The sequence below is a fragment of the Contarinia nasturtii genome, unplaced genomic scaffold, assembly GCF_009176525.2.
Source record: "Contarinia nasturtii isolate CC-2019 unplaced genomic scaffold, AAFC_CNas_1.1 Cnas_scaffold_928, whole genome shotgun sequence".
Classification (NCBI taxonomy): Eukaryota; Metazoa; Arthropoda; class Insecta; order Diptera; family Cecidomyiidae; genus Contarinia; species Contarinia nasturtii.
Genome location: NW_022198275.1, coordinates 2,670,307 through 2,697,475, shown reverse-complemented (window position 1 = coordinate 2,697,475; position 27,169 = coordinate 2,670,307). Strand labels below are relative to the sequence as shown.

The window sequence follows — 27,169 nt, the reverse complement described above, 5'->3', positions numbered from 1 at the left end:
GAGTTAATTTTTTGAGAATGAGCGCACCCGAGAAATCATCAAGCTGCCGAACAAAATGAATGTACGCAAAGTGAGCAATACGACTTGTTGGTGATGCTTTGTAGGGAACGCAAAACTTTGTTCTGTTTCTGATAGTTTCTTTTTGTTCTTTCTCTTTCGCTCTCTCAATGCCGCTCTTTGTCTCTCTCTTTTGATCTGTACTCACACGCACACACATTCGTTCTGACGGTAGCGGTCTCACGTACGGTCTCGTTTTTGTGAATGTGTACATAATAATAACAGCAACTACGGGCGCATATTATCAACCATTTTATATTTTATTTAGAAAAGTGTATACTTTTTTTCTACTTGATGACAACGGCTACGACGGCCACAGTGATCAAAAAAAAGTTTTCTTTTTAGTTTGTGTGAATCTTTTTTTTTCGATTTTCCTTTTTTAAGTTTCATATCATTTCATTTTTGCTATTTTTTAATGGTATTTGTTTGAATTTGATTGTGAGTGGTGTGTAAAAGACAAAATAACATTGATCACCGAAAATAAACCACAAAATAGTCAAACACAACAACGTACGTGCGAAAAGACACATTGGGAAAAGAAGAAAAACAGCAAAAACTTGTTTGTTTGCATAATTTCAACTTTGTGTGTTCCGATCCGAGTGAGTTTTCCATGTAATTTTTTTTCATGTATTTGTTTTTCGTGGATGAGATCGACCAAAAAACAATTTAACAAAGTTTCAAATCGTTGGCTTTTTGTCGATGAAAGAGAATAGAAAAATTGCGGAATTTCAGTGCGAACGTAGCGCACACTGTCTGTAGCTTATGTTGACGTTGAATTGGTTTCGGGTGTAAATGAAGAAGACATAAACTAGATTGACATTTCACTAACATTTTTTAAGTGTTGGCTATTTTTTTTTTTTGCTGCAAATATTGATGCGGCTGAAATTCATTATTGTTGCATTGGTTTTGGGGAAAAAGGGATTTTTTTTAAAAAAAGAAGTGCATTATTTTGCAAACAAAAATTGAATTTTGTTGAATAAGGACATGGAATTCATAATATAACATCCGAATTGGAGATACAACTTGTATCATACAAGCTCTTTAGAAAGACAAGTAAATGTTTCTAGTTGATATTGCTTAACTTGTAAAGAGTGTGTATGTGCTTTTTGTGGTGAATGTTCGAAGAGCTCAAGCACTTTTTGACGTGTCGAACGTGCCAGTTTTCTTGGTAAGACATATTTTTTTTCTCAACATTTTTCGTTTTGTTTTTCTTCTTCGTTTTGTATTCGGTACAACTTTCATTCCACTTTGTGAACTGTGGAATATTGCTGCGATTAAATTAGCCCATTCAACTTTAAAGTCATGCAGAAATTGAAAACTTTTGCATATGTCGACTGAATCGAAGTGAACATTTTTCTTATGTTGGTAATGTCTTCATCGCAACATCAATGATAGGTCAAATGTTAAGGGTCAAGAAAACATTCAGTTATATTTCTAAAGACAATTTAACATAAATGATATTCCATGATATTGTTTGTTGTTGTGGCATTATTTCGGTTTCTCTCGATACTTTATAAAAACAAAATTGGCTCATGTGATCGGAATTTGTGAAAGGCTAGAAATGTTATTTTCGTCACATACAAAACTCGATTGGTTATCGATTTCGATTTGACGTATATCCATTGCCCAATTTATGTTTTGTTTATTGCTATAGTATCCATATACAAAACCAACAAATTTTGAGTAGTAAGTTAATGACAAGGACAATTTGCATGACAACATTAAGATCCCTATTGTTACGTTTTTAATTAGATCTTGATTTCACATCAATCCTAATTAACTCGAAATGTCATGTTTCGAGCATCCTTATTCTGTCCTTGGATAAAAAAAAGCGCAACAAAAACCAAATAGCACATTTTTCAAGTGGTCATAAAATACAAAGTAATGCAATTTTATTACCGCTATAGCCTTGAAATTGATGGTTCACGATATGCTTGAAATGCAAAACAAACGTGCTCAACAAGGAACGCATTAACATGGAGGATAATGGTGTATAAAATGCGATGGTGTTGACTGACTGCCACAACAGAAATCATCGTTAGGTAATCGAAACGCGCGTTCCATGCGTATATGAACACGGATACTGTTGCTTCGGTTCGGCTGATGCGTTTTTGGCTTTGTATACGTAAATATTTTCATGTGTGCGCACACTTTTGATCCGAAATAAAAACAAAATACGATGAAATAGGGTTCGTTGTATTGGTGCCGTATAAATCTCTCACATAGAGATCCCGTGTGAATAGCATTATATGATCCTGTGAGCATCGTTTAACAACATATGTGTATTTGTGTGCTATTCTGTTGTCGATGATTTTCCATTTTGCTTATAATTCCATTTTATTTCTGCATGCTGTGGAAATTGGATCTTTGTATCATTTACAACTGCATCGATTATTGCTCCATTGAAAACACATTCTCGAGCTCACCAACACACATTGCACCATATGAATTCAGAAATGCATGATTCTGTTGTCAATATGCTACTGTGTTAACGCAATGCTTCGCACAGATGCAGATGTCTTTTTTTTTTGCTTCAAGCCCTTGTCTTCTTATTGTTATAAACGAAATGAATGAACGTATACAGGACTAATTCGATGTTGTTACCATTTCTTGCGTTTCTTTAACGACTCTGTTTGAATCGATATCAATTTTAACTTTTTTGGGGCACTAATTCATGAAATAGGACACTCAATGTTATTATATACATTTATTTGATTATTCCTAATACTCGGTATTTACCAAAATTGGTCTTGTTAAATTTCTTCAGAATTATTTAAATTTTCAGCATAAAATTACTAAATATATGTTTTTGAATATCATTTGTGATTTTTTTGTCTAGATTGAGCTCTGATTAGTCCTACTTACAAGTTGACCGGAATCCCAAATTTCAAAAGTGAGTATACAATTGGAATTACTATTTTAAGAAAAGATTTTATTTCACTTCAAATGAAGTCTTGATAATGTAGATGTGCATAGTTTAAGCAAAATTAGATGAATATTACAACAAATTAAAAGAAATTGATGCTCAAAACCATTGTAATCAAACAAGGTCAATATAGCTTGTAAAACTACATTCTTTTCTTTCATCCCTAATACTATTGGCAACAAAATTTCAAACTCAGTTTTGAACAATGAATGAAATTCATTTAGTAAATTCGAAAAAATGGTTGTTATAAAACAAAAAAAGGACTAATTTGACCTATTTTAATTTTATAACATAGATTGGTTAAAGACAGTTTTTTGTGCTTGGGGTTACCCACGAACTCGATACTAGAAAAACTATAACATATTAGAAAGATGTCAAATGTACATGTCATATGGCGTTTTACTAGAAATATAAGAAAAAATTAGGGTTTCCCCCTCGTTTTTGTGACATTCTATCACACTTATTCAAATAGTCGTACTCTTCAAATTCACACAAATTTACAATCAATGTTGGAATGAAAATATCAAAATTATTTTAAATATGGGTCGTTTTATTAAATTTATGGAAATTGGTCTGCATTACATTGTTTAAAGTTTCATCATAAATGTCATACGGATGGATCAGAGACAGCAATTACACGCCGTGTAGTTTGTTAAATACGGAGAGAAATAACGAGATTGTCATCTCGAATAAGTCAATTCAAAGCTCTTAAATATTCTGACCGAAGTCTGTCAAAAAGGAGGTCAATGATTTTTCTTTATTAGCCATTGTTCGCAAGTAATACTTTTTGAACAGTAATTTTTCACTCGGTATAAGGGCTGCAGTTTTGTTGAACATTTTAAGTTTAAATTAATCATCTTAATGAGACTTTAGATGAATTCAGGTAAGTTATCGTAGAATGAAATTGGTGTTGATTCTATTTCAATTTTGTTTTAAATTAAGAAAATAAACCATCAATCCATTTAATGAAGTTGATATCAAACAAAAAGGGCTGCATTGCGATGATTTTATTATATCAAAACTAATCGTTTGAATTAAATACTTTGCATACCAACATAACATATTGGATAGGATCAATAAATATTCGCTTTTCAGCACACCAATCTTTTGGACATTTTGTATGAGCGACTCGCCGTAGCTACTATTCCTTTTTTCCCAATTCATACACATAAAACATTTTATAATAATAATAATAATAATAATATTTTATTCACCGCCAAAACTGGAATTTTATGCATCCTTATTAGGATGATTTGTTGCTATAAATTATTCTTTTGTAATCCAGAATATATTATGATCTATATTTACTTGACAAAAAATATATTTCGCTTCATTTTTTCGTCAATATATCAATATTGTTGTATCTTGCAATGACTTTAAATGTATGTTTATCAATGTATTTATCTCTGTCATTGCTTCCTTCGAATACAATATTAATATTTAGTTCTTTCTACTCGATTCTCCAGAGAAATGAAAACATTGATGAGAGCCGCAAATTTTTCTACTCTTATGAGTATTTTTTATAAAAAAATATGATTATGTTATGATCTTTAGTCAAGTTTTTTTCAACACCTATCTGTATTGTTAATAGTCAATAAAGATCCCATTATGTTGGATTATTTCATCTATTTGATCTAAATGGTCGAAGCTTGTAATTGCCAATCGGGCTTATTCTTTTTAATATGCAAACCAATGTAAACAATATTTATTCATGGGAGACATAACATTTATTAAGAAAACAAATAAAGAGTTCGCATAATAATATCAGGTGATAGGAAATATTCCAAATGTCCAATTCTTCGTGATGAATTTCATACAAATACATGCTCAGTCAAACAAAGAGTTAATGTATGTGAATGCGACTGTGGCGGCAGTGTGTGGCGAAAAATCACAAACAAAGATGACAGCAGCGACAAATATCGGAATGAGAGAGAGAGAGAGAGAGAGAGAGAAGAAAAAAAAAAATGTCGGAGACGAAAACGAAAAATGAAGAAGAATTTCATCTCTTACCCGACTTTTTATTTCCGTTCCATGTTGATTCGCCGATCGTGTGTTGGTGTTGTTTATGTTGTTATATTCGTTTGTTCATGCTCGACGAGAAGAACGATTTACGAATATAAGACACATATATAGATCCCGCATTTTCTGCACAGCATACACGCACAAACAAAAGCGACACGACATAGAAAAGAAAAAACAAATCACGCAAGTCTTCATGACAAATCCATTCGCTCTAAAACAATATTCGCATGCCAAGTATTTTTCTGCATTACCATTCTGCAGCACAACAGAGAAACATTCTGATTTTGAAACATTTGCTTTTTCTCTGAAAACGAAAAACAAACACTGGAAATCGTTTCAAAATTATTTCTTTTGAAATTGCTGCATCAGAATTTGCTTGGAAGTTTGTCAAAAAGTAATACACACACAAGGTGCGGTTATGTGAAAATCATACGAAACTAATGTTGATTATACACACATTCACTTTACATTATGTATTTTCGTTAATCTCAGAACTACATAGCTCAAATCAAAAGCAAACGATTTAAACTTTTTTTTATGAGAAAAAAATGTATAAGATTAAATCGATAGATCGAAAGCTGAGCCATTTCGAACGAATATCATGCATGTGAACGTAATCGACAGCTGCTGAAAAATATGTGGCTTAAAGGCGATTTCATGAGTAAGCTGATAGCTTACCATCCGATGTTCATTTAAAAAAAAAAAAACTCTTTTTCTTTCATAACATATTCTGTATACAGTTCAATTCTTGCTCGTGTCAATTTTATTGTGTTTTTTTTCTAATTCGCCGGGTTTGTGTGCATAATGGAAAATACTTGTTGTCGTCAGCAAATTTTGTTTTCAGTAGCATTCAATATGTTTGTACTTTCGAGCATTTGTTTTCGCGATCATTTTTATTTTCTCTCATTTTGATTCGACTGTTACAGTTTTTAACGGAACTTTAGAATGAAATATAAAAGTTGGTTTTTATGCTACTCATTAAAATTGAGATAATATCTTTTTGTTTTCAGTACATAGTTTTGTCAGTTATAATTGCTCACGTTTGGCAGATCTTTGAGATCTTTTTTCACTTATTTATGCTAAATAAATAAACCTGCGTTTAGATAATCAAACAAAACGAGGAATTCATTTTATTTGCGTACCGAATGAGCCTGGTTGCTATTGCAGTAGGTAGAAAATATTGATAAACCGTGTATATGTCCCTATTTTGTGGATTGTTGAAAATGAAATAAACAAATTATTCTAAAAATCATGATTTGAGATGATGCATTCAAATAAAAATAAATAAAATAAAATTGGCTCAAATCAATTTTTTCGATTTTTGTAATTTAATTTGAAAAAATCTAAAATTAAATCATAGGCATAGTTTTTGAGCAAAATTTATCATTTTCAACATATTTCTTGGATTCTTCATCGTATGATTTGATTTGGTCCAAATCAACAAAATACTTCACAAATCATTGATCAGAGAAGAATAGTTCCTAGGACAGTTCAGATCAAATAAATCGCTTGATATAAGATATATTCGATTTGAACTGTGCTTCTCAAAATCAATTGATATCATTTTTTGTTCGAAATCCAAAATTGGCAACTCTTTGATTCAAAACTACCCCATTATGAAAGATAGATCATTTCAAAATTCATAGCTGGGCAGACTGGGGGAGGAGGGATTACCCCCCCTGAGATATCAAATTTTTGCGTTACCCCTTTACATAATTATAATGGATAGAAATTTTCTCATTTTGCTAGGAGTTTTTGAGGAAATTAATCCCCCATTTCTTACTAAATATCTTTCCCCGCTCCATCAAAATCAGAAAGGAGAAAGGACAACATTAAAAGGTTTTTATTGATTAGAACTCACTTTCTTTTACCTAAACAATTAAAATTTGCTTTTGTCATATTGGTAGTTAATGCATTACATTATTAGCTTATACAAAGAAGTTTCTCTAGACGTCATTTATGATGTTACACAAATGCAATGTCATAGACATGTTTATTATCTTAACTTGCAAACAAAAAAGGGAATGTCTGGTGAGATATTCATGTTTATATGAAATCTAATCACTTTAAGTCAACTGTTCAAATGATTTCGAATACTTGTGACGTTTTTTTGCTGATAAATAGAATCTAACTATTGATTAATCTCCGATTAGTTATTTCTTAAAACTATAATTATTCATTTACATATGTTTGTTTTTGCAACAAAGAATAGGCAATTACTAGTAAACAGTTGAATATTTCTTCGTACACCAAAAGGCAAAATGCAACGTTTGAACCGAATTAACGTAAAATATCATTAACAATAAAATCTCCTATGGACTTTGTAAATTGATTGAATTTATCGTTTTTTGGTGAAAAAATAATTGAATAAACTTCAATTTAGAACAAAAAGTAAAAACCAGAAATGAATATTATTATACCTTTCTCCGTCGTGCAGAAATCAATTTACTACTACTGTTGTATTGACCAATATATTATTTCCAATTATGAATCAAAGAAATTCACGATACAACAACAAATCTTCAAAATTGAGCTTTGAACTCAAAAACATTCATTTTCAAACGATAAATATTATATTGTTCAAAAAACTTTTTTAAAGTGAAATTGTATTAGAATTTAATGATTCAATGCTTTGATGACCCATAAATGAATCCAACTTATTCATGCCATTTTCAACTATAAATAGAATAATGAGCACTCCAACAAAATAATTTAAATCGTCGTTCGCTATAACGAAATTTCCTATAACATGAACTGTGAAAATGTCACAAGTTAATAAATATTTGAAAGAAAATATGAAAAAACGCTCAAACACATTGACATAATTCGTTCTCAGAACTGCAATCCATTTTCATCGATAAAACGTATTCTACTTAAAAAGGGAACTTTGAAAAAATGATGACGTCTAATTCAATTTTTCTCTTTTCATTCTCTCTATTACTTGTTAAAATCTAGTAACTGAAAGGATTGTCTGTAACAAATAGTCAATGTGTTCACAATACAATTTATAAGTATGTACAAATTTGTTTAAATTTAAATTCTCCTTTGGAACGAGTCACATAAAAAAGTTTCGTAAACGACGACATAACATCAAACAAACAAAATAAATATTGTCTTATTTGCCAGTATAGTTTGACCTAGTTGTGTGTCACCAAAGTGCCAATAAGCGATAAAAAAAGTGTGGAAAATTGAAACATTACACTAATGCTATAGACGAAAATCTTGTTTGTGTTCCAAATTTATAGCTTGAAATCAATAAAAAGCACATGAATTTAGTATCTATCAGACCATTAGAGGTCAATTGAAGTGTATATAAAAAGCTCAAACCATCACAATGGCCAAAAATAAGTTAAACAGAGAATACAAATATAATTAGGTTCTTAATTGGGCAGCTCCAACCTATAATTCATTAAACCATCAGAAAACATTCTAATTTCGCCTTAAAACTTTAAAGGGGTTTCCCTTTTCATAATCCGCGATCGTCTTCTTTTATCAAATCCGAGTTAAGTTGATTAAATCCCAAATGGAATAGTATCAATTTGAAATCAATGCATGTGTTCGTTTTTCTTATGAAAAAATACTAAGAACCGGTGCGATTGAAAGCTTTCATTAAAAATTCAATCGTGTGCTCTAGATTTTCCAACGGAAGTGTACTATGTGAAGAAATTGGACTTCTAACATGTGGTGGCATATGGAATGGGTGCCATTTTTCTCCACTATTGTCGTTCAGTTCAATTCATTTACACAAAACCACGTCGAATTGACGCTCATACAAGCGCGTACATACACATAAAGCGGCAACATTATATACATGCATTTGCGAGCAAGTGTTGAAGACCTAAATAAGAGTTACCATTGCCCGTCATCCAAAATACGTACACACGTATATGCATACCGAATTAAAAGTCGTGCTCAAAAATATATACTTTTCGTACGTTTCATGGCGAAGAAAACTTTCATTTTGTAGCCACGTCATACAAATTGACTTTTACATAACTCAGACATACACAGAATTAATATTAGATCTTGGCTGTTGTCGGCAAACTACCAATCTTAATATACAAGTGACTTGTCGCCACATGACACTTTCCACACAAATTCGATAGAGAGAAAAAAAATGTTTATTTTTTTTTATTTTCGCGACTTTTCATTTTCTCGTGGAAAAGGAAGTAAAATTACGCCACATTTAAATGGATTTATAAGCCATAGCAATGCTTTGAGTTTTATGTTTAGCAGCTTACCCTATGACGCAGAAACCAATCGTTCACATAGCTTTCCATAGAGCATCGACGAATGCGTGGGATGAAATACAAGTGCGGTTGTCATGGTGTGAGTTATATATTTGCAAATTGCATATTATACACAATAATTCCGTACACAATACAAAATTTTATAGGGTCTCACGGACGAAAATGCCACACCATTTATTTGCAATTCAAATGCTGGAGGTATCCTTATTTATTTTTCAGATATTTCCAACGAATATTCATTAAAACCAATTGCGAAAATGTGAGTTCAAAATATTTTCGCGGAAAGTTTTCATGTCTACTTTTATGATTCTCTTGAGGGTAAACACAATTAACACTGATTAAATTCAGTACATTTATTCCAATAAAACACAACTCATACTAAGCAACGTACGATATTTTCAACACAATTTTATTAAAAACGAGATTGAATATTTAAATAATGAGTCAAAAGGATCAACCGTTAATTTTGAAATTAAAAAAAAAATGTATGATGGAAGTAGACATAAAACAAATTACGTAAATTTACATAAATTAACAAGTCAAAGGACGTGTTACATTTAATGAGGAATTCTATTTCGCACACATGAGAATCCACCATTTATATTTTATCATCGACTGCTCGATATTCAAACATTTCTTTGTCAAATCAAGTTTTCTTCATATTTTAACATAGATTACACTAGTGCTCGTTATTTCTTTGCATCAGTTCTTATCTTAAAACACACTTCCTTTTTGTGCGATTGGGGAATTCGAATGACATAATTTCCAGATGTTTAAATGCTTCATTATGCTTCGTTTTCTATTTCGATAAACCAAAAACTATTTCTTCCTATGGAAGCTGTTCAATGAACTAAAAACTTCGATTCGTATATTCATTTGTATATTCTGCGTCATCTTATGAGTCATCTCCCATTCGAATATTTTGGTAGTTTGGTTTTATGTATAACCACATATTTATTTGCAAATGTAAAACCAAATGGGGTCTAGAATTTTATGATCACGTCATACATATTCTTGAATTTATATTCACTAATTTAAATGGAAGCTTACTTAAGACATATCATTTTGCCAATCTTTCCAAGCAAATTGCAAATATATCCATTGTAAATGACCTGTTATGAAACTTGAGGAAAAAATTATCAATTATATTGAGATGCAATTCTATATTCGAACAAAGGGCTGCAAAGATACGTTGAGTTCGTGATACATTCGGTTTTGCTTAACTAAAGCTGAATTATAAAAATGAGAGTCTATAAAATCACAATATTAAGAGAACGATTCGTGATAAATCAAATAAATCCATGCACAAATGTGTGCTTCAAATGTGCACAGTGCACAATGCATGAGGATAGAAGAGAGTAAAAGTTTGATATGCGACACTCTAAGTAGTCACAACGTGGCATAACATCCCTAAATCTACCATTCTCTATGTGTGCATACACGGACAAAGACAAAATAATGTGCATGAATACATCAAACATGCAGCCAGCCCAAGCAACCCTAATCATTTTACCATTTTTCCCATTTATTTTCATTTTAGCTGCGCCATTGTGTGAGTGGTGCTGCTACAAAATAAAACGAACACACTCTCCATTTATGTAACAATGCATTCGAATCTATCGAAAATGTTGTCGCACAAGTTATGTATTTAGCCCCAATTTTACGGTCGTGCGTTGTTGCATTCAAAATACATGACAACAAAATCGAATCAAAGAACATAAGCACCCCGTCTTGTATTCTATATACTTTTGGTTGCCAAAAAAAAATATTACGCAACATTTATCAAACTGTACACAGACAACAATTTCTATATAAAGTCGAAATAGATACTGCACATGGAAGGAAACGCATCATTACATTGAGTTTAACTAGGGGGAACCTATGCTTTTTCGGCACACGAACCCCATTCGAAACGAAACGTCGACACTTTATGTACAATTTTGCGATGAGATACATGCAAGCGTCAATGTTTGTTTCGATGTTCAAATATTCAGCATAATTTATTGACGCAAAATTGGAATCGAAACTTTGTTTCGTTTTATGCAATCGCGAAAGTGTGAGTGAGTTTATTTATGTGTAAACCATAAAAGTTTATATCAAGGCTTTGCAAATTAGTTTAATTGAAAATGCATGAGAGCAGTTTGAGCGACACATAATTGAAAAATAATTTATTAATGGTATCGGAAATGCAAATAATTTTTAACGCCACTGGAGAGGAGTAAAATGCCAAAGAGCTGAACATTTTGATTAACAATTCATCATCATCATACTATTGAATGATCGCAATTATGGTCGGGATTTTGTTATCGTTGCCATTTGCTTTAAATGTGCATATCATTTATTGACTTGAAATAATAAAAAAAAAACATTGTTTATTTTTCGCTGTATAATATTTTGGATACACAATAATGACGTGTCTGAACGTACATGAGAATGAGAGAAACACATGCGAGCATGTAGAAAAAGAGAGATTTATTGAAAAAAGTGTGCGAAAAAGTGAATAAAGAAGAAGATAATTTTTTTTGTATGGCCATGTTGTGAAATGAAAATCACTTGATGTATATAAAAAAAAATACGCCCGTACATTGCTTTCGGATTCGAATTTTGCTTTGAACTTTGGTGAAACCATGAGAGCAAAATACTGCAAAAAAGGAATTGTGACCAGATCAGGGAAATATTGATGCTTATGTTTGAAATTAACATGGAATTCATCGAATGAAGTTTTTGAAAAATAAAATAAAATGTACTGAATGTCTTTTATATATAAATATATATATAAATATCGGTGCAACAGCCGCGTTTGCTACATAAAGAAAAGAAAGAGAACATGAACAACAACGGCAACAGTTATTGAAGTTGTACATAGCACACATAGTACGTTTGACTGTTGCTGCTGCTTCTGCTGCTGCTGCTGCTGATGCAGAGTGTACATGAGTATATGTAGTTGTGTGCGCCTGTGTGTGTGCAAACATACGACCGAACGACTGTCGTGCCCAAGTAATAGACGCATACATGGTGTGTACATAAATTATGCAAGTGTATTTGTGTGAATAAAACAGCCAGGAATACATCGTATAAAACAAACACTGTCTAAACGGGTATCTTTTTTATTGTATTTTCTATGTTCATTTTTGCATGTTAACTTTTATTTCAAAATCTTCATAAAATAAAAACTATGTTTCTCGATCAACATTCGGTTACCAATAGAACATAAGCCATGCTCATTTTACATACATTTATCTAAGACACTCATTGTCAATGCGAATCAAAAGCAAGCCAAGCAATGGCGAAAAGAAAAGTTTTTTTTCTTCTCATTTCGTACTAACCGAAAAAGAAAGGGAGCGAATTCATACGAAACGGAACAACCAAGTGTGGAAACCGATTGCCGAACAACACCAATATTTCTACAGAACGTACAATGTACACAGAAGACACAAAATATGTTGTATTGTCTACTATTTCACATCTCATCCATTGTGGTGTGCACGGAAAGAGAGTGAAAGAGAGAAAATACATACCAATATGAATAAACATCTCCATTTGATATATAATAAAAAAAATACATGTATCACGCTTTAATTTAGTTCGTTTCAACATTTTGTTTTGTCTGTATCAGCCACACAAAATCAGCCCACGTCTACACAAAAATTATATACAGAAAACTTTTCGAGAAGCGACCGAATCCATTCATCTAATCATGCGTCGTCGAAATCAAAGTATATAATGTAAAAATTTAATCCGGTGCCAAATAGAAATAAAAAGCCATTTTCATTTTGTATAAAGCGAGAATGAAAAACCCAAGGAATTTCAAATGGATCTATGCATGAAAAACGCTTAAATTATTAACGATAGCTCACGATCGCTTTGAATATTGCATTTTGTATATTATATACTCAATTCTTGAAAATACAACAATTTTTTAAAGTATATAACAATCAGTAGTCGCCACATTGTGCACACATGCAACTTCACACACATATTGACGAACATTTTTCATTGCATATTTATCTTTATTCGGGTGATGAATTTCAATTCTGTGCGCTCTTTTCCTTTCTTCAGATAATAATATAAATGTGTCGTCGTTGCCATCGTCGCCGTCGTTGCTTTTGTGCTATCGTTACGATCGTCTTCCTTTATCATCATTCGCTTACGCTTGGATCGTCTGTCTTCTATTTCGGGGAACATTTTGCTTTTATGTGTAGGCAATTGTATGATGTATGGAAATTTTTATAGCGATTGTAAATAATCGTCTGCAAGTTTCAGTTATTTTTAATGCAGCCGTGCGATTACCTGAAATGATCAACAGCCTTAGCCTTGGGCCATACTTATTTATGTACAAGCTATCTTTTCTAGTAGAATAATTTTTTATCGAATTGAAGTCAAAACTTTACAACTTAATTATAAAATTATATACATTCAATTCAAGACATTTATTCTCAATCCCCATTAAGAATGGATAAAAGAAAATATGAACATGGAAAATACTTTGTTGAAATAGTTTCGAAATTTTTTCTCCGGGCGAATGAAAATTAACAATTCCAAACGATGGAAAAGCGTTTATTCAAACTTAAACGAAAAAAGATCGAACACAAAAAGCCACTTTAAATTGTGTCCTCGTTGATTATGAAACTTTCAATGGGGAGCCGCTTGAGAAAACGCAAATAACATTGTGAATGTTCATTAGAAAAGGCTTTGAGCGACCTAAAATCCAAGAACATAGCTGTAGATTCTGATCGCTTTCAATATAAAAATCTATGTACAAAAATCACATATGTACTACATAGGCGACAAAAAAAAAATTAAAATCTCGACCAACACACATGTTGAAAAAAAAAATCCAATACCCAAGCAAATGTTTAAATTCAACGACAAACTACGAATCAAGCCGATTCGATAGAAGTCAACAACAACAGCAGCAACAGCAGCAGACGCAGTACCAACAACAAAAACAACGTTCTCGATAGAAAGCAACAATGAGTATAAAAAAATGCCAAACGCGCAATACGATCACGCTGCGCATTTAAAGCTTTGGAATAAAAATTCCATTTGATATGCACAATGAGCCAACATGTAATACATTCTGTTGCGTCGTTTATGTGAAACTTACGGCTTCAGTTTGTTCAAGTTTTTCAAGTGAACATATTAAGCGCAAGTTTTACATACACATCAAACACGCAAACCAACTTCTATATATAATCCATATGTTCTATAGGCAAAATCAAAGTTTAACACATTCATTTCTATAATAACATGACGTCAAATAAATAAGCCATAAATTCTTCTTTCTGATCTATCTACTCCAAAAGGATCGGCAGTGGTCAGATATTGTGCGCACACAGTTGAATGTGTGATCCAAGACGATAATGCAACAAACGATTAAAAGCAATTCAGACAAATAACCATTTTGTAATGCATTTCAACAACCGAAGCAATGGTTAAGATCGTTTGCTATTTCCCATTTTCTCGAGTTTTGCAATTTACATGACCCGACAGAAGAACAGAGAGAAAAAAAAAACTTTTTTTCATTTGCTTTCAATTTATTTCATTGAGTGGTATTTCAAGTGTGGGTATGTGTGTTGAAAAATTTGCAACGCATACATTGAATCCGATGATGGTAGTAGACGTCGATTTTTCGATTCTCCGAGCTCTTTTACACTAACACATAAACAAAAACAACGAACACACACTCACACAAACACCAATGTCGTATGTTACTTCAAATGGTTTGTTGTCGGATTCGTGGAAATGTATGTGGCATATTATGATGACTGTGTATTTTGTTGAGCGTCGTATTCATCGGTATTTGTTTAATCATCTCTTCAATATATGTTTTCGTTTGGTATGAATATGGTTGTGTGCTTATGTACCCACCTTTTTATATGGGTAGATATGCGCATGTTAATGTGTCTGCTTTTGTTGGTCGTTTTACAATGGTATTCGTTCGTTTCAATTGCGACAATCGGATGTGCTTTGGCATCCATCTTTGTTCATTCACTTGAAATTGTGATTTACCACATAAAAAAAAAGATGTAGAGCAACCAAATGACGAGTTCCGTCCGACATTTTGTTTTGATTTGATTCGCCTTCGTATTGTCTCTCTGTTTCAATGGATCCAAATACGTAAATAATATGCGACGTCATACGATTGTTGAGAAAATTTGCGATAATTTCGTTTTATTACATTTTTGGATAAGGAACTTTTTTTATATCCTTAAGCTCTTCAAAAATCTACCAAAATAAAAACGGGAAAAAAATAAAATTTTCCTTGAATTTTTTTTTCCAGAGAAAATTTATGATTGACTTAACAATTTGCAAATTTATGAAGAAAAAAAATTATTTTCATCGAATAAAAATATTAATTCAATTTTTGAATGACTTAAATGTCCAACTAATATCAAACATTAAATAATCATAAATTTCAAGGTTCAATGATCAATATCAGCATGCAGGACATTTTTAGCATATACGATCAGTTTTAAATACAGTTGAGCAATCGAATGATAACGTAGTGATCTTTGAATTTCTTACGAAAAAGCAGTAAATGTAGAACAAAAAGCAAACACCAGCAGCCATCAGCAACGCATTCTTATAAATTTATTTTTTCTTTTCGTTTCTCTCTGTCTCTCATTTGGTGCATAATACATTAAACGTAGCTTACGTTACGCTGTAATGTGTTTGTGTGTTGTCTATATCTAGCAAAAGCAACTACCAAATTGGTAGTGCTTTTTTATGCAGTTACCATTGAGACTACCACCACCGTTTGAACGCGTTCATCGTTGTCTCTGTTCGACTAGTTATTCTAAATTGTGAATAGTTTGTGGTGTTTTCCTTGTTTTCGCTACTTTTCTCTCATTACACACATATTTTCGTTTAATTGTACGGTCGGTTCGGTTGGTTGGCAGCACTCTCGATTGCTCACATTCAACAATAGCACGACACATGTAAGCGTTAGCCATCATTATGATACATAACAAAATAGAGACATGATTGCATTTGTATGTTACTTTTTCAATTTAATACACACCAAACATCGTTCATCGTATGATTGTATTGAATGAGTACATAAGACCATTTGCATGCGTATGGGTGCGTTCGGTGTGTGTTCGGCAATCGACGCTCATGCATGCGTGTATCGATGTGTGCGTCATTCGGGTTTTTGTTAAATGTGTATTCGTCAACGGATATAGATGATGAATGCAGCACAGTCAGTACGATTACGGTATCCGAAGCGAAAAGGTATACACATCTCACGACGACACAATTGTTTTTTTTTTAAATTCAAATAATTTTCTGTGTGCTTCGCCGTCAGTTCGCTCAGTTTTCAGGTTCGTGTATTCATATTCTCTCACTCTCTTTACACTGTAGTATACTATTATACATATATTTCGTATGAATCTCTTTCCTGACTTTTTCACATTTCTTCTTTCGTTGTTTTCGTTGCTGCTGCTGCTGCTGCTGCTGCTGTTTGTTGTTGTTGTTGTAGTAGTTTGCTTTCGCGTTGTTGCTTCGGTTTTGGTTCTTCAGTTGCTTTTCGATTCCGAGTGTTCAGTTTTTGATGGTAGTTTTTTTTTTGCTGCTGCTGATATTGCTCTTCTCATCTCTTTCGCGATTCGATTTGTGTTCGGGGTTTTTTCCGTTCCATTTTCTTTTCGCATAAAACTGATTTTCATTGCATTTATTTTATTCACGTTGGAATTTTTGTTTTTGTAATGAATTTGCAGTGACAGCAACTAAATTCAATTGTTAGTAAGATTTCCGTCAGTGTCCCATCGATATTTCCGAATCAGGCCATTTCTATACTTATTTTATTGTTGTTATTATTAAAATGATAGTGTGTGGTATTGTGTGTTCATTTGACGTTATATTGCCGTGCACATAATTAGTGGCTGGCAATGGGATAATACATAATGGTGTTTGGTTGGCTTTCCTCTTTCGCTCACAGGACCTATTCTAAACTGTTTTGTCGTGTGTGCGAACATAGTATTTTGTGTGTATGTTGCTGATGATGATGGTGGTGGTGGTGCTGCTGCTACGCTTTGCCACACAGCGATCGAAAATGCATATTGTATGCATGTAGTGCACATTAAGCATAACATGGATAAAATGTTCACGTTCAATAGATGCATTGTATGTATCGTCGTCGTATTCGGTAAATCGCGTTGTCGTTTTCATCGTCATTGTTATTCTCAGCAAATTCGTTGACAATGGATGAAATCAAAAAGCATTGGTGCGTGTTTGTGTGTATTAGAGTTGAACTTGCTATATATTTTTTTCGGTGAATCGACATCAACGACACGGCAAAGATGCGTTCACTCCAATTTTTGTATGTTATATTGTCGCATGACAAGATCACCAATATTAGAACGAGAGAAAAGGGGAAGCTTCTTTGACGAGATCGAAAATTGCCGAGCTGTTTATGTTTCAATCAAAAGTGACAGTGGTTTTTTTTATTAATTGAAAACGAATGGACAGCTGACCCGGTCAACACGCGCATACTCATGCTCTAGTATTTGCATGTCATTTTCGATGGATACACTGACATTTTATGGAATGTTGCATTTTTCGTACAACGTACATGTTAACCACCCACTTTTTTCCCTACTCTGCTCCATTAAAATATTTCGTTTTGCATAGCTACCGCGTTAATTATTCATTGAAATCAATTTCATTAAATTTGGTTTTCTTTCTGCTTCGTCTCTCTTTTTTCCCATTTCATTTAAAATGCCAATCAAATCGTGTTCGTTGCGATCTCATTTTTCTCTGCCATTCACTGAATGCAACACGAATACGATTCCACGCTAAATCATTTGATGTGTGTATGTGTGTGCTTATGAGCGTTACGCATAGAATATGGAAAGCGAAAATCTTCATGCCGATGGTTGTCCATTAAAACAATAAAAATTAACTTCAAAGCAAAGCACAACAGCTTGCGTATACACTCAACGTGTTTTGCATTTTACGAACACATTCCAGTGAAGCCACTTCTTTTGCCCCAACAATATTTGCAAATTTTCTATTTATTTAGCCGTATTTTATCTATTTGCTCGGCCAAGCCTTGTGATTAATCTTCGTTTTATCTAACGTCTGCTTTGTCTTATTAAATGATTCAGATAAAAAAAATATACATACTACACGCCAAATGGAACCCCACATTTACGTCAGAAATTTATTTGGAAAATTCAACATTATTTCGGTTCAATTTCTAGTAAAATTTAAAAAAATCAGTGTAATATATTTTTTTAAAATTTCAATTGTTGAAAACATAAAAGAGCGTACATTTTTTTATTTTGGTCGAGCATAATAGTTTTTGGCTTATCGGTTCGTTTACACAGCGGTTAAATGAACGAAGGAAATTTTGATTCCTTTATCTCGACTATGGTTATTTCGTTCGTTTTTAATGCGTTCCACTTAAGCTGTCTTTCTTTTTTGCTATTCGCTCGATACCGTTTGCTCTCAATGCCAGCCACTCACATACTCGATATGTATGCCTTGTCTGTAGAGTGATGTGTGGAATAGCATTTTCTATATTTGTGTTTATTTACTAAGCAACGCTTTCGAAGAGATTTTTTTCTCTTTTTCACATACACTCACTTACCCGCACACTCTGCATTTGTAATTACCTGCTCGGCAGCCTGTTTGCGTTGAAGTTTAAACATTTCACCAAACGAAAACACAGCAAAAATCAAGCGAATTGTAAACAAACCCCAAACCGAAATCGAAATATAGTCTTGTCTTTTGACTTTTGTTTATCACAAATTCCAACAGATTCGTCCAAATTGCGTGGTGTCGTTCGACACTTAAAAGTAAACTCGATGATGAAATCGGATTAAGATTTTGGTTGTTGTGACGACGTCATTCGAAAAGAGACACACAGCTTATTTGATTGAGATTTGTGAATCGATTTCGTTGTTTTGGCATAATCATGTTTTGTTCAAATGTATGTGTGTTACTTTTCGATTCTTTCGCTTTCTTCTGTCATTCTTGCTTATGTAAACATTAAAGAAAAAAATATGAAACAACAAGATTTATTCAACAACCATAAAATGGTTTCTCTTGCTCGCCAGATTGAACTCAATATTTTAAAAACATAATTTTTGCGCCATGTAATTTAAATAATTTTTCTCTTTCTAATTTTTTTTACAGATATTCGATTTCGAATGCGACGTGGACGAAGAATAGTGTTCACAACTGGTGGCGATTCGAATGAAATCGTAAACAAGGCTTCACCATAGGATCGAAACAAAGTAATCAAAATAATACAATGGCCACTCGTAAAAGTCGCCAGAACACAGAGTCTCCAACACCATCTGGAACGGAAAGTGTGCCAACAACCCCCACAACACCAGCCACGCGTAATACGCGCAGCATACGCAATAAGCAATTGCAACAGGGCAAAGCCGATGAATCCATTCAAATAAAAAGTGAAAAAATTGAAGAAGAAGAAGAGGCTGTGAAAGAGACAAACAAAGAATACGAAATGAGTACGGCAAATGAGGAAATAACAACGCCAAATAACATCAGCGACAAGGTTGAGGCAAAAGAAACGATTGAACAAAATGACAAAGAGAAAGAGTCATCACCGCCGACAACACGAAAGCGTCGCATAGCCGCTGCCAAAGAAGAAAATGCCGGCGAAAAACCAGCAACACAAAACAATGAATCGATCAGTCCGAATACAACGGACGATGGTAAAATATCACCATCAAGAACTAAACGCTCTCGACGAAGTGCATGCGTACCAGACACAAAACCTGAATTAACACCAAGTGTTTTGAATAAACGACGAAATAGCACTGGTAAAATTGAGAAACCGACACGCAAATTGTCTAGTCGTATAAAGAAACTGAAGCAATTGAGAAAGACTCCATTTGGCCGGGCAATATTGAAGAAACCCGAAAAAATTACGGTCGCCGTTAACAAACCCATTAAACAATTGATCGAAAAACAAACAGCGACAAAAGGTGGAAAAGTCGAGAAAAGTGACAGTGCATCCGATTCAGAATTGATGAAAATGTCACGGCGTCGATCCGATTCAGTTTCAAAATGCTCAGATATGACAGATGCATCCAGTTTTCATGAAACAAAAGGTTCAGTGGAAGATTTGCTCACACAATCATCCGAAACAAGTGAGGGAAAAACGGTTGTTAAAGAAGAAATCGCTGAAAAAGATGAATCGGCGGAAAATAAAGCACCGGAAAATGAAGGGTCTGAAACGTGTACACGCAGTGTAAACGACAGCGGAATTGGTGGTGATAGTGATAGTTCGCAGGCTGTTAAGGCGGACGGTGATCAGTCAAATGACGGTAAACGACCATCCCGATTTTCATTACGAAAACGTCAATTGAACGCACCAAGAGTGATGAATACACGGTCTCGTAGCGAAACACCAAGCAAAACGGCTAGTGAAAAAGACGAAGATGAAGAGGACACCGTTTCGACAAAAGAGATCAAAAAAGAAGCAATCGAATCATCGACCGAAACTCCATTGCAAATTGATACAGTGGTTAGTGAGTCAAATGCCGATGAAAAACTATCGCCCGAACTGAGAGAACAAACGGACAAAGAAAATGTGACCGATGATAAGATCAAATCAGTGAGTCCTGTTTTAGAGAGCGAAGGTGTTTCGGAAATTAGTGTTAAGCAATTTTATGGTCGTGCTGAATTCTTGGAAAATAATTTGGGCATTGAAAAAGATCCAAAATTAGGTGAAATTGTGCAAATTCAAGAGAAAATCAAAGCCGGAAATAAAGACGCCGGCGATGATGATAAAAAGGGGGAGGAGACGGAGAAAATGGTGGTGGTTGTGGAGGAAAACACCGAAACACTCAAAGAAGACTGTGTAAAATCAGAGAAAACAATAGACATTACAGAACCAAATGAAGTCCATGAAGTTGATACATCAACCGAAAGCATGGAAATCGATGAAGAAGATGAAGAGGAGGATGGTGATGACAAAACTGATGGTGCTAAATGTGATGATGTGAAAGATGTGAAAGATATAAAGGATAGTGTAGACTGTTTTGTTAAGCCAGCCGATAATAGTCGGCGTAATAGCGCAACAATTCTCAATGAAAATCTTTTAGTGTTGAACGGTGAAATCGAGCTCACGTCAAAGAAGGAAAAGAAAGAAATTGTTAAAAATATGGATGAAGATGTTGGTGAAGTTGTTTTATTCAAAATATCGAATGGAGTGCGTACAAATCCGGAAAAATTGGAAAAAGTACTGGAAAGTCAAAAACTCAAGGAAAAGGAACGAAGTAATAGCACAGAAAGTACTGAAAACGGACTAACCATTGAAGAGCCCAAAATAGTGGAAAATAAAGAAACAGAATCGATTGGTGATGCGACAAAAATGATTGTCGATGAAAAGAATACAAATAAAATTAAAGTAAAAAGCGATGAACCTGTTCGATCGAATAGCATTGAGACCAAAGTGATTGAAGTTGTTAGTGATATGAAAAAAGATAGTTTGATTAAACCGGCTGCCGTACGAAGTAATTTAAGCAGCAAAGACAGTCGATCAAGTAGTCTTGATGATGAATCCCCGGAAGAACGAAATCAAAAAGAAAACCATTTGAAAAATCTTGGCCTTTTAACACATCAAGCGGCGGAAGAGGCAACGATTGAGAAGCAAAAACAACGCGAAAAATTGAAAGAGAAGAACAAAGGTAAGAAAAATTCCGAATACACGGGAACATTGAAAACGGTAATTAAATTGCATCGCGGCAATAATGACAAGAAAAAAGGCAATCAAGCGATTAAATTGACTCTGCACAAGAGTAAATCTAAAAATGGTTCTGACAAAAGTGACTCACACTCAAACGCCAATTCCGAAGAGGATACCTATTACACCATTCAACAACAAGACATTGATGGCATTGGTGAGAAACAAAACACTTTTTTCTCAATCTCTCTCTAAAAAAAACGAGACTTTTCTTTTCGATATAGATTCTAATCAATTGTTTTTTTTTTGTTGTTATTATTCTTCATTTCCCGTGGAACAGATCAAGAAGCTGACGAAGCTGCAGCTAAAGAACACGAGAAACTTTTGGTCATCCCCGAAAAAGCATCATCATTCCGATATCATCCAGAGAAAATTTGCGAGGATCAATGTTTCTATTGTGGTGGCAAATTTGGATTATTCGACACACCTTGTCACATTGCTCAAATCAAATCGGCCGAACGACAAAAGAAAATATTGGAATGTAAGTTGTACAGATTTTTTTTTGTTTCTTTTTTGATAAATCTATGTAAATTGAACTAAAAATATATTTTTTCCAAATGTTTAGATGAGGAGAAATTGACGGTAGACAGTTGCTTGTGCGATGCTTGTTTCCGACATGTCGATCGTCGTGCAAATTGTCCATCATATAAGAAACGTCTCTCAGAGCCAACGAAAACCAATGACACAACCGCAACGGGTCACGATGCCCAAGAAAAAGACTCTGATGGTCTATTGTTCCAAAGCAATCGAGAAATAACATTCTGTCAAGTTCACGATTGTAGAGATCAGGCATCGTATTCAGTGTGTCGCAAATGGGCATTGAAAGTTCGCAAAACACTCAGTAAACATATTCAATTCAACTTTGACAACACAAATTCAATAGCATTTTTGCCAATATGTGATAAACACTATGAAGAAATTAATCATCTCATGGTTTGCATTCTATGTAATCGTCGTCTCAAGCGTAACCATTGCTATTTCCTCTCACAGGTAAATAATGATTTTTACCCCAGGTTTTTCTGAAGATGAATATTGAAATCTTTTGTTTTCGATTTTGCAGGATGCAAACAAAGTTGAATCACTCGTCGCGAACGAAGGAATTCAACTGACAGTTGGAACCACATCAGTTGCATGCAAACTTTGCCGATACTATGTGAATGCGTTGATGCGACCACAGGAAGCAAAGAAAGTGGAATTTGCACGGGAATATAGAAAACGGTAAATAAATTTAAAAAAAAATCTCATTTTAATCATCAAGCTCATGGAAAACTCTTGTTTATTTCAAATAAAATAGATTCTTCGAGCATCAAGGAAAGGTTGATATGGTTGAAGAAGATTCGGAAGATAGTGCAAATCATGAGCCGTCTTCAAAACGATCAAAACGAAATCGAAAATCATTGAATGATCATTCGGATTCATCCAAATTATCACGATCAAATGATGTATCAATGGACTCAAATCAAGATTCAGCATTAAATACGCGAACGCGTCAAAAGAGCAAACAACTTTCACAGCAACAATTATTGGAGGAACAACAACGTGTCGAAAAGCGTGTTCAACAAGAGCAACTTAAATTGAAGCAACAAGAACTATTGCAACAACAAAAATTGCAAGAAGAATTACGCCAACAGCAGTTACGTTCAAGCAACGAAGACATATCGAATTTGCGAACAAATCCAAACATATCGATGCGTGAACTATTCCCGGGCGAAGAAGAAATGGGTTTGCATGTGAATTTACCATTTGCAAATAGTTGGCGAACGCCAGACGGCTGGACAAAAGTCACATCGACCGTTCAATATGATGAACCAACTCGAAAATTATGGGAAGAACTGCAAAAACCATACGGAAATCAATCGAGCTTTTTGCGTCATTTGCTTTTATTGGAAAAATATTTCCGAAATGGTGATTTATTGCTAACACAAAATACAAATCCAAATGCACTAAATTATGTTGAATCGGTTCAGCATCGTCTTCAAGCTTATGACAATATTCCATCACGTCCAATTAGCATTACACAGATTCTGCCACAAAACACATCGATTGCCGTCGATCTGGCGAATGCAAAATCAGTGACAACCGCCAATAAAGCGGTGACCATTTCTAAAGTGAACGCCCCATCAAAACAGCCGGCTTTGAGCATAACTGCCAGTCCAAAGTCAAACACAAGTGATAATACATCGAACAGTTTGCTAAAATCGAATGCAACATCGGTGCCAAAAACAAGAAGTTACACAGTGACAACTGAACCGATAAATGGCGAAAAAACCGAATCGAAAGGCAACAATTCAACAACGAATACAAACACACCAAAGAACAAAAATCCCGGTTTGCCACCAGAATTGATTTGCATTACAACACCATCTGAGAAACAGCATGCATCCGCCGTTCCACCTCCATCGTATGCACTTCAAATGCAATTAACACTCGCCCAACAAATTCAACAGCAACATCAAAACTCATTGCTACTACCGCAGCACACCAAACAGATATTGCAGAATATGGTACCGTCGACCATGTCGGGCACGAATGTTGTAGGTCACACTAGTTCACCGCCCAAAAAAACAAACATCGAACAACAATACATCGACTGGCAACAGTACAAGTTTAAATAAATCGCCAAATAGCAATAAACACAATACATCGACTGGCAAAGGAAGTGTGATTCACTTACCGGAGGTATTAAGCGATATTGAACGTCGCGAAAGCAAAAATTGGCGACCAACATTGATGGCAATCACACCGGAAAATAAAAACAGCAGCGATGGTCAATTGTATCAAACGGCTGATGGTCGAAAGCTACCTTATTTGGTTCAAGTTCAATCGCAAGGAAAACCATATATGATTTCCATTCACGACTATAATCGATTGTGTATTTTGCGACGCGAACGCTTGCTCAAAGATCAAACGGAGCTACTGAAAAATAAGAGTGGCACCACTGCAACACAGACTACTTCATCTGCATCTCAAAAGACAACGGCCACAAGTGCCAATAAAAAAACGGTGATTGATGTAGATAAATTGCCAAAGCAAACAAACAACTCAAATAATGGTCAAATTACAAACAAAGTTCAAGTTCCAAATAAAATACTTGAACAAAACTCATTGTTTCCAATCAATAATAAGTCCAACGAGAATTCATCGGATTCACTATTGAGATTCCGACTTCCAATCAAGAACAAATCATCGCTATTGAAATCGAATGCAATTCATCCAAAAGCATCAGTTGCGTCGCAACATTTACCACCAAATGTAACAGCCACCGTTGTCGCATCAAATTCACATGCGAAAATGCCCATTTCCCTGCCAAATGCATTGTCACAATCGAATGTTGTTTCGATCACATCGACACCATCAATATCGGCTCTTCTAGGTATGGCGCAAGCATCAACTCCGCCGCCAATTCAATTGATTCCAAATCAACCGCCACCAATCACAATCACCAACGTTTCAACCGGAAATTCAAATAGCTCGCTAAGTCAATCGAATGTTTCATCGCTTGAAGCTCTGTTCCGTACAACAAATCAAGTTACAACGACGCCAGGACACATGTTCGCATGGGCCGAACAACTTAATAAAAGCAACAGCATCACACCCATCGATAATTCTGCATCATCAATCCTATCCAAAATTCCGAAATCATTAACCGTCATACCGCAGCAAAAGCAACTCTCCAAAGGAGTTGATGAATTATAAAATAACACGAGTATTCTAATGCATTTTGCATAATTACGGTCTCTCGAATTTTATACACAAAAATTAAATGAAAAGCAAAAGTAAAAAAAACCTACAACTTACTACGTATACAATTGGAATTTTAGTGCCTAAATAAGTGTACACGAAATCATAATTATATCCAAGACGATTGTGATGGTTTCCAAAGCATAATGCCCGATAACAAAACGTATTTTTTTCGGATTCTTCTTCGTGAATTGTACAAAACGAGAAGTGAAAAAAATATACATATAATCAAGTGGAACATTTATTTTTGTACATAAATTATTGGCACTAGCCGTTAAGGATTTTATACTTAAAATATAAGCGACACTTGACTATTAGGCATTAAACAATTCCACAAACACATATACACACACTCTACCCATTTTTACACAAACCAATTAAGTTCGCAAGTAAAATTTAAAAATGTTACATTTGATGATATAAAAAAAAATTAGGTATATTTTTCACATGTTCATTCAAAAATATTTATATCTATATCAAAATACAAAATTCACAAAACAAAAAAAAATCATCAAAATTTACAAACTAAGCAAAAAAAAATATTATTTTTTTGAAATAATCAAAACAAACTCAACTTATTTGTAAGTGAAACTCTTTCACCATTTGAATAAAATTGTTATCGAAATGAAATTGCGAATGAAGCAAACAATTATCTTAGGTTTTTTCTTCTAGATATAGATTATCTAAGTATTCTATAATATTAAAAAAAAACTTTACCCCAGCTCAACATATTCATTTCAAAGAATAAAAACAAACAAACAAAAACATCAGCCCAAACATTTTACCATTCATAATTTCCTTCTAAATTAATATATTTAATAAAATGTAGAATATGTTTGCACTGAATTTGCCGCAGTGTTCGAAATCACATAAATATACGCATACACCGCCAAGGCAATAGAAGAAGACTTAAGTTAATAACTTCATTATCACATTTTCATTTCATACGCCGTGCGTTCACTTCACTTGTTTTTGTCGCGCTATTCCTTAAAATAAAAACAAAAAAAAAACAAAAATTGTTCAAAAATGTTCATAGATTAAGCGACTTAAAGCGAGTGCCTTTCATGCCTGAAACATTGAAACATTTTGTGAGACTTATGATCATTAAAATTTGAAAATAGATTTTGAATGAATTGGCCGAATTTCAATGGAAATTAGAATGTTTATTAAAATTCGGCAAATCAAAAGAGATAAAAAAACGGCTATCGATTGCCTACGAATCACAGCATTTTAATGAATGGAGTTCAATTTGTAACAATAAGTAAAGGAAAGCATTCAATAACAAACAAAAATATATGAATCTTATACAAATTCACTATTAGATGCATAGAACAGGTATTTTTATAAAAATCCACTTTTCAAAACATTATTTATAAGACAAAACTTGTATATTTATATCACGACATTTATGTCGTTTTGAAATAAACGAAACGAGCATTGAAAATTCAA

At 33.8% G+C, this 27,169-nt stretch overlaps 1 protein-coding gene across 1 annotated transcript; it reads left to right on the top strand.

Moving 5' to 3' along the window:
* The first annotated feature begins 1,031 nt into the window (after positions 1-1,031).
* On the top strand, positions 1,032-27,169 carry LOC116342968. Its single transcript, XM_031770813.1, is given in 8 exon segments — positions 1,032-1,225; positions 2,897-2,950; positions 19,399-22,136; positions 22,260-22,460; positions 22,545-22,969; positions 23,040-23,197; positions 23,274-24,546; positions 24,548-27,169. Coding segments are annotated over 6 exon segments (5,805 nt in total). The 5' UTR covers positions 1,032-1,225; positions 2,897-2,950; positions 19,399-19,516; the 3' UTR covers positions 25,676-27,169.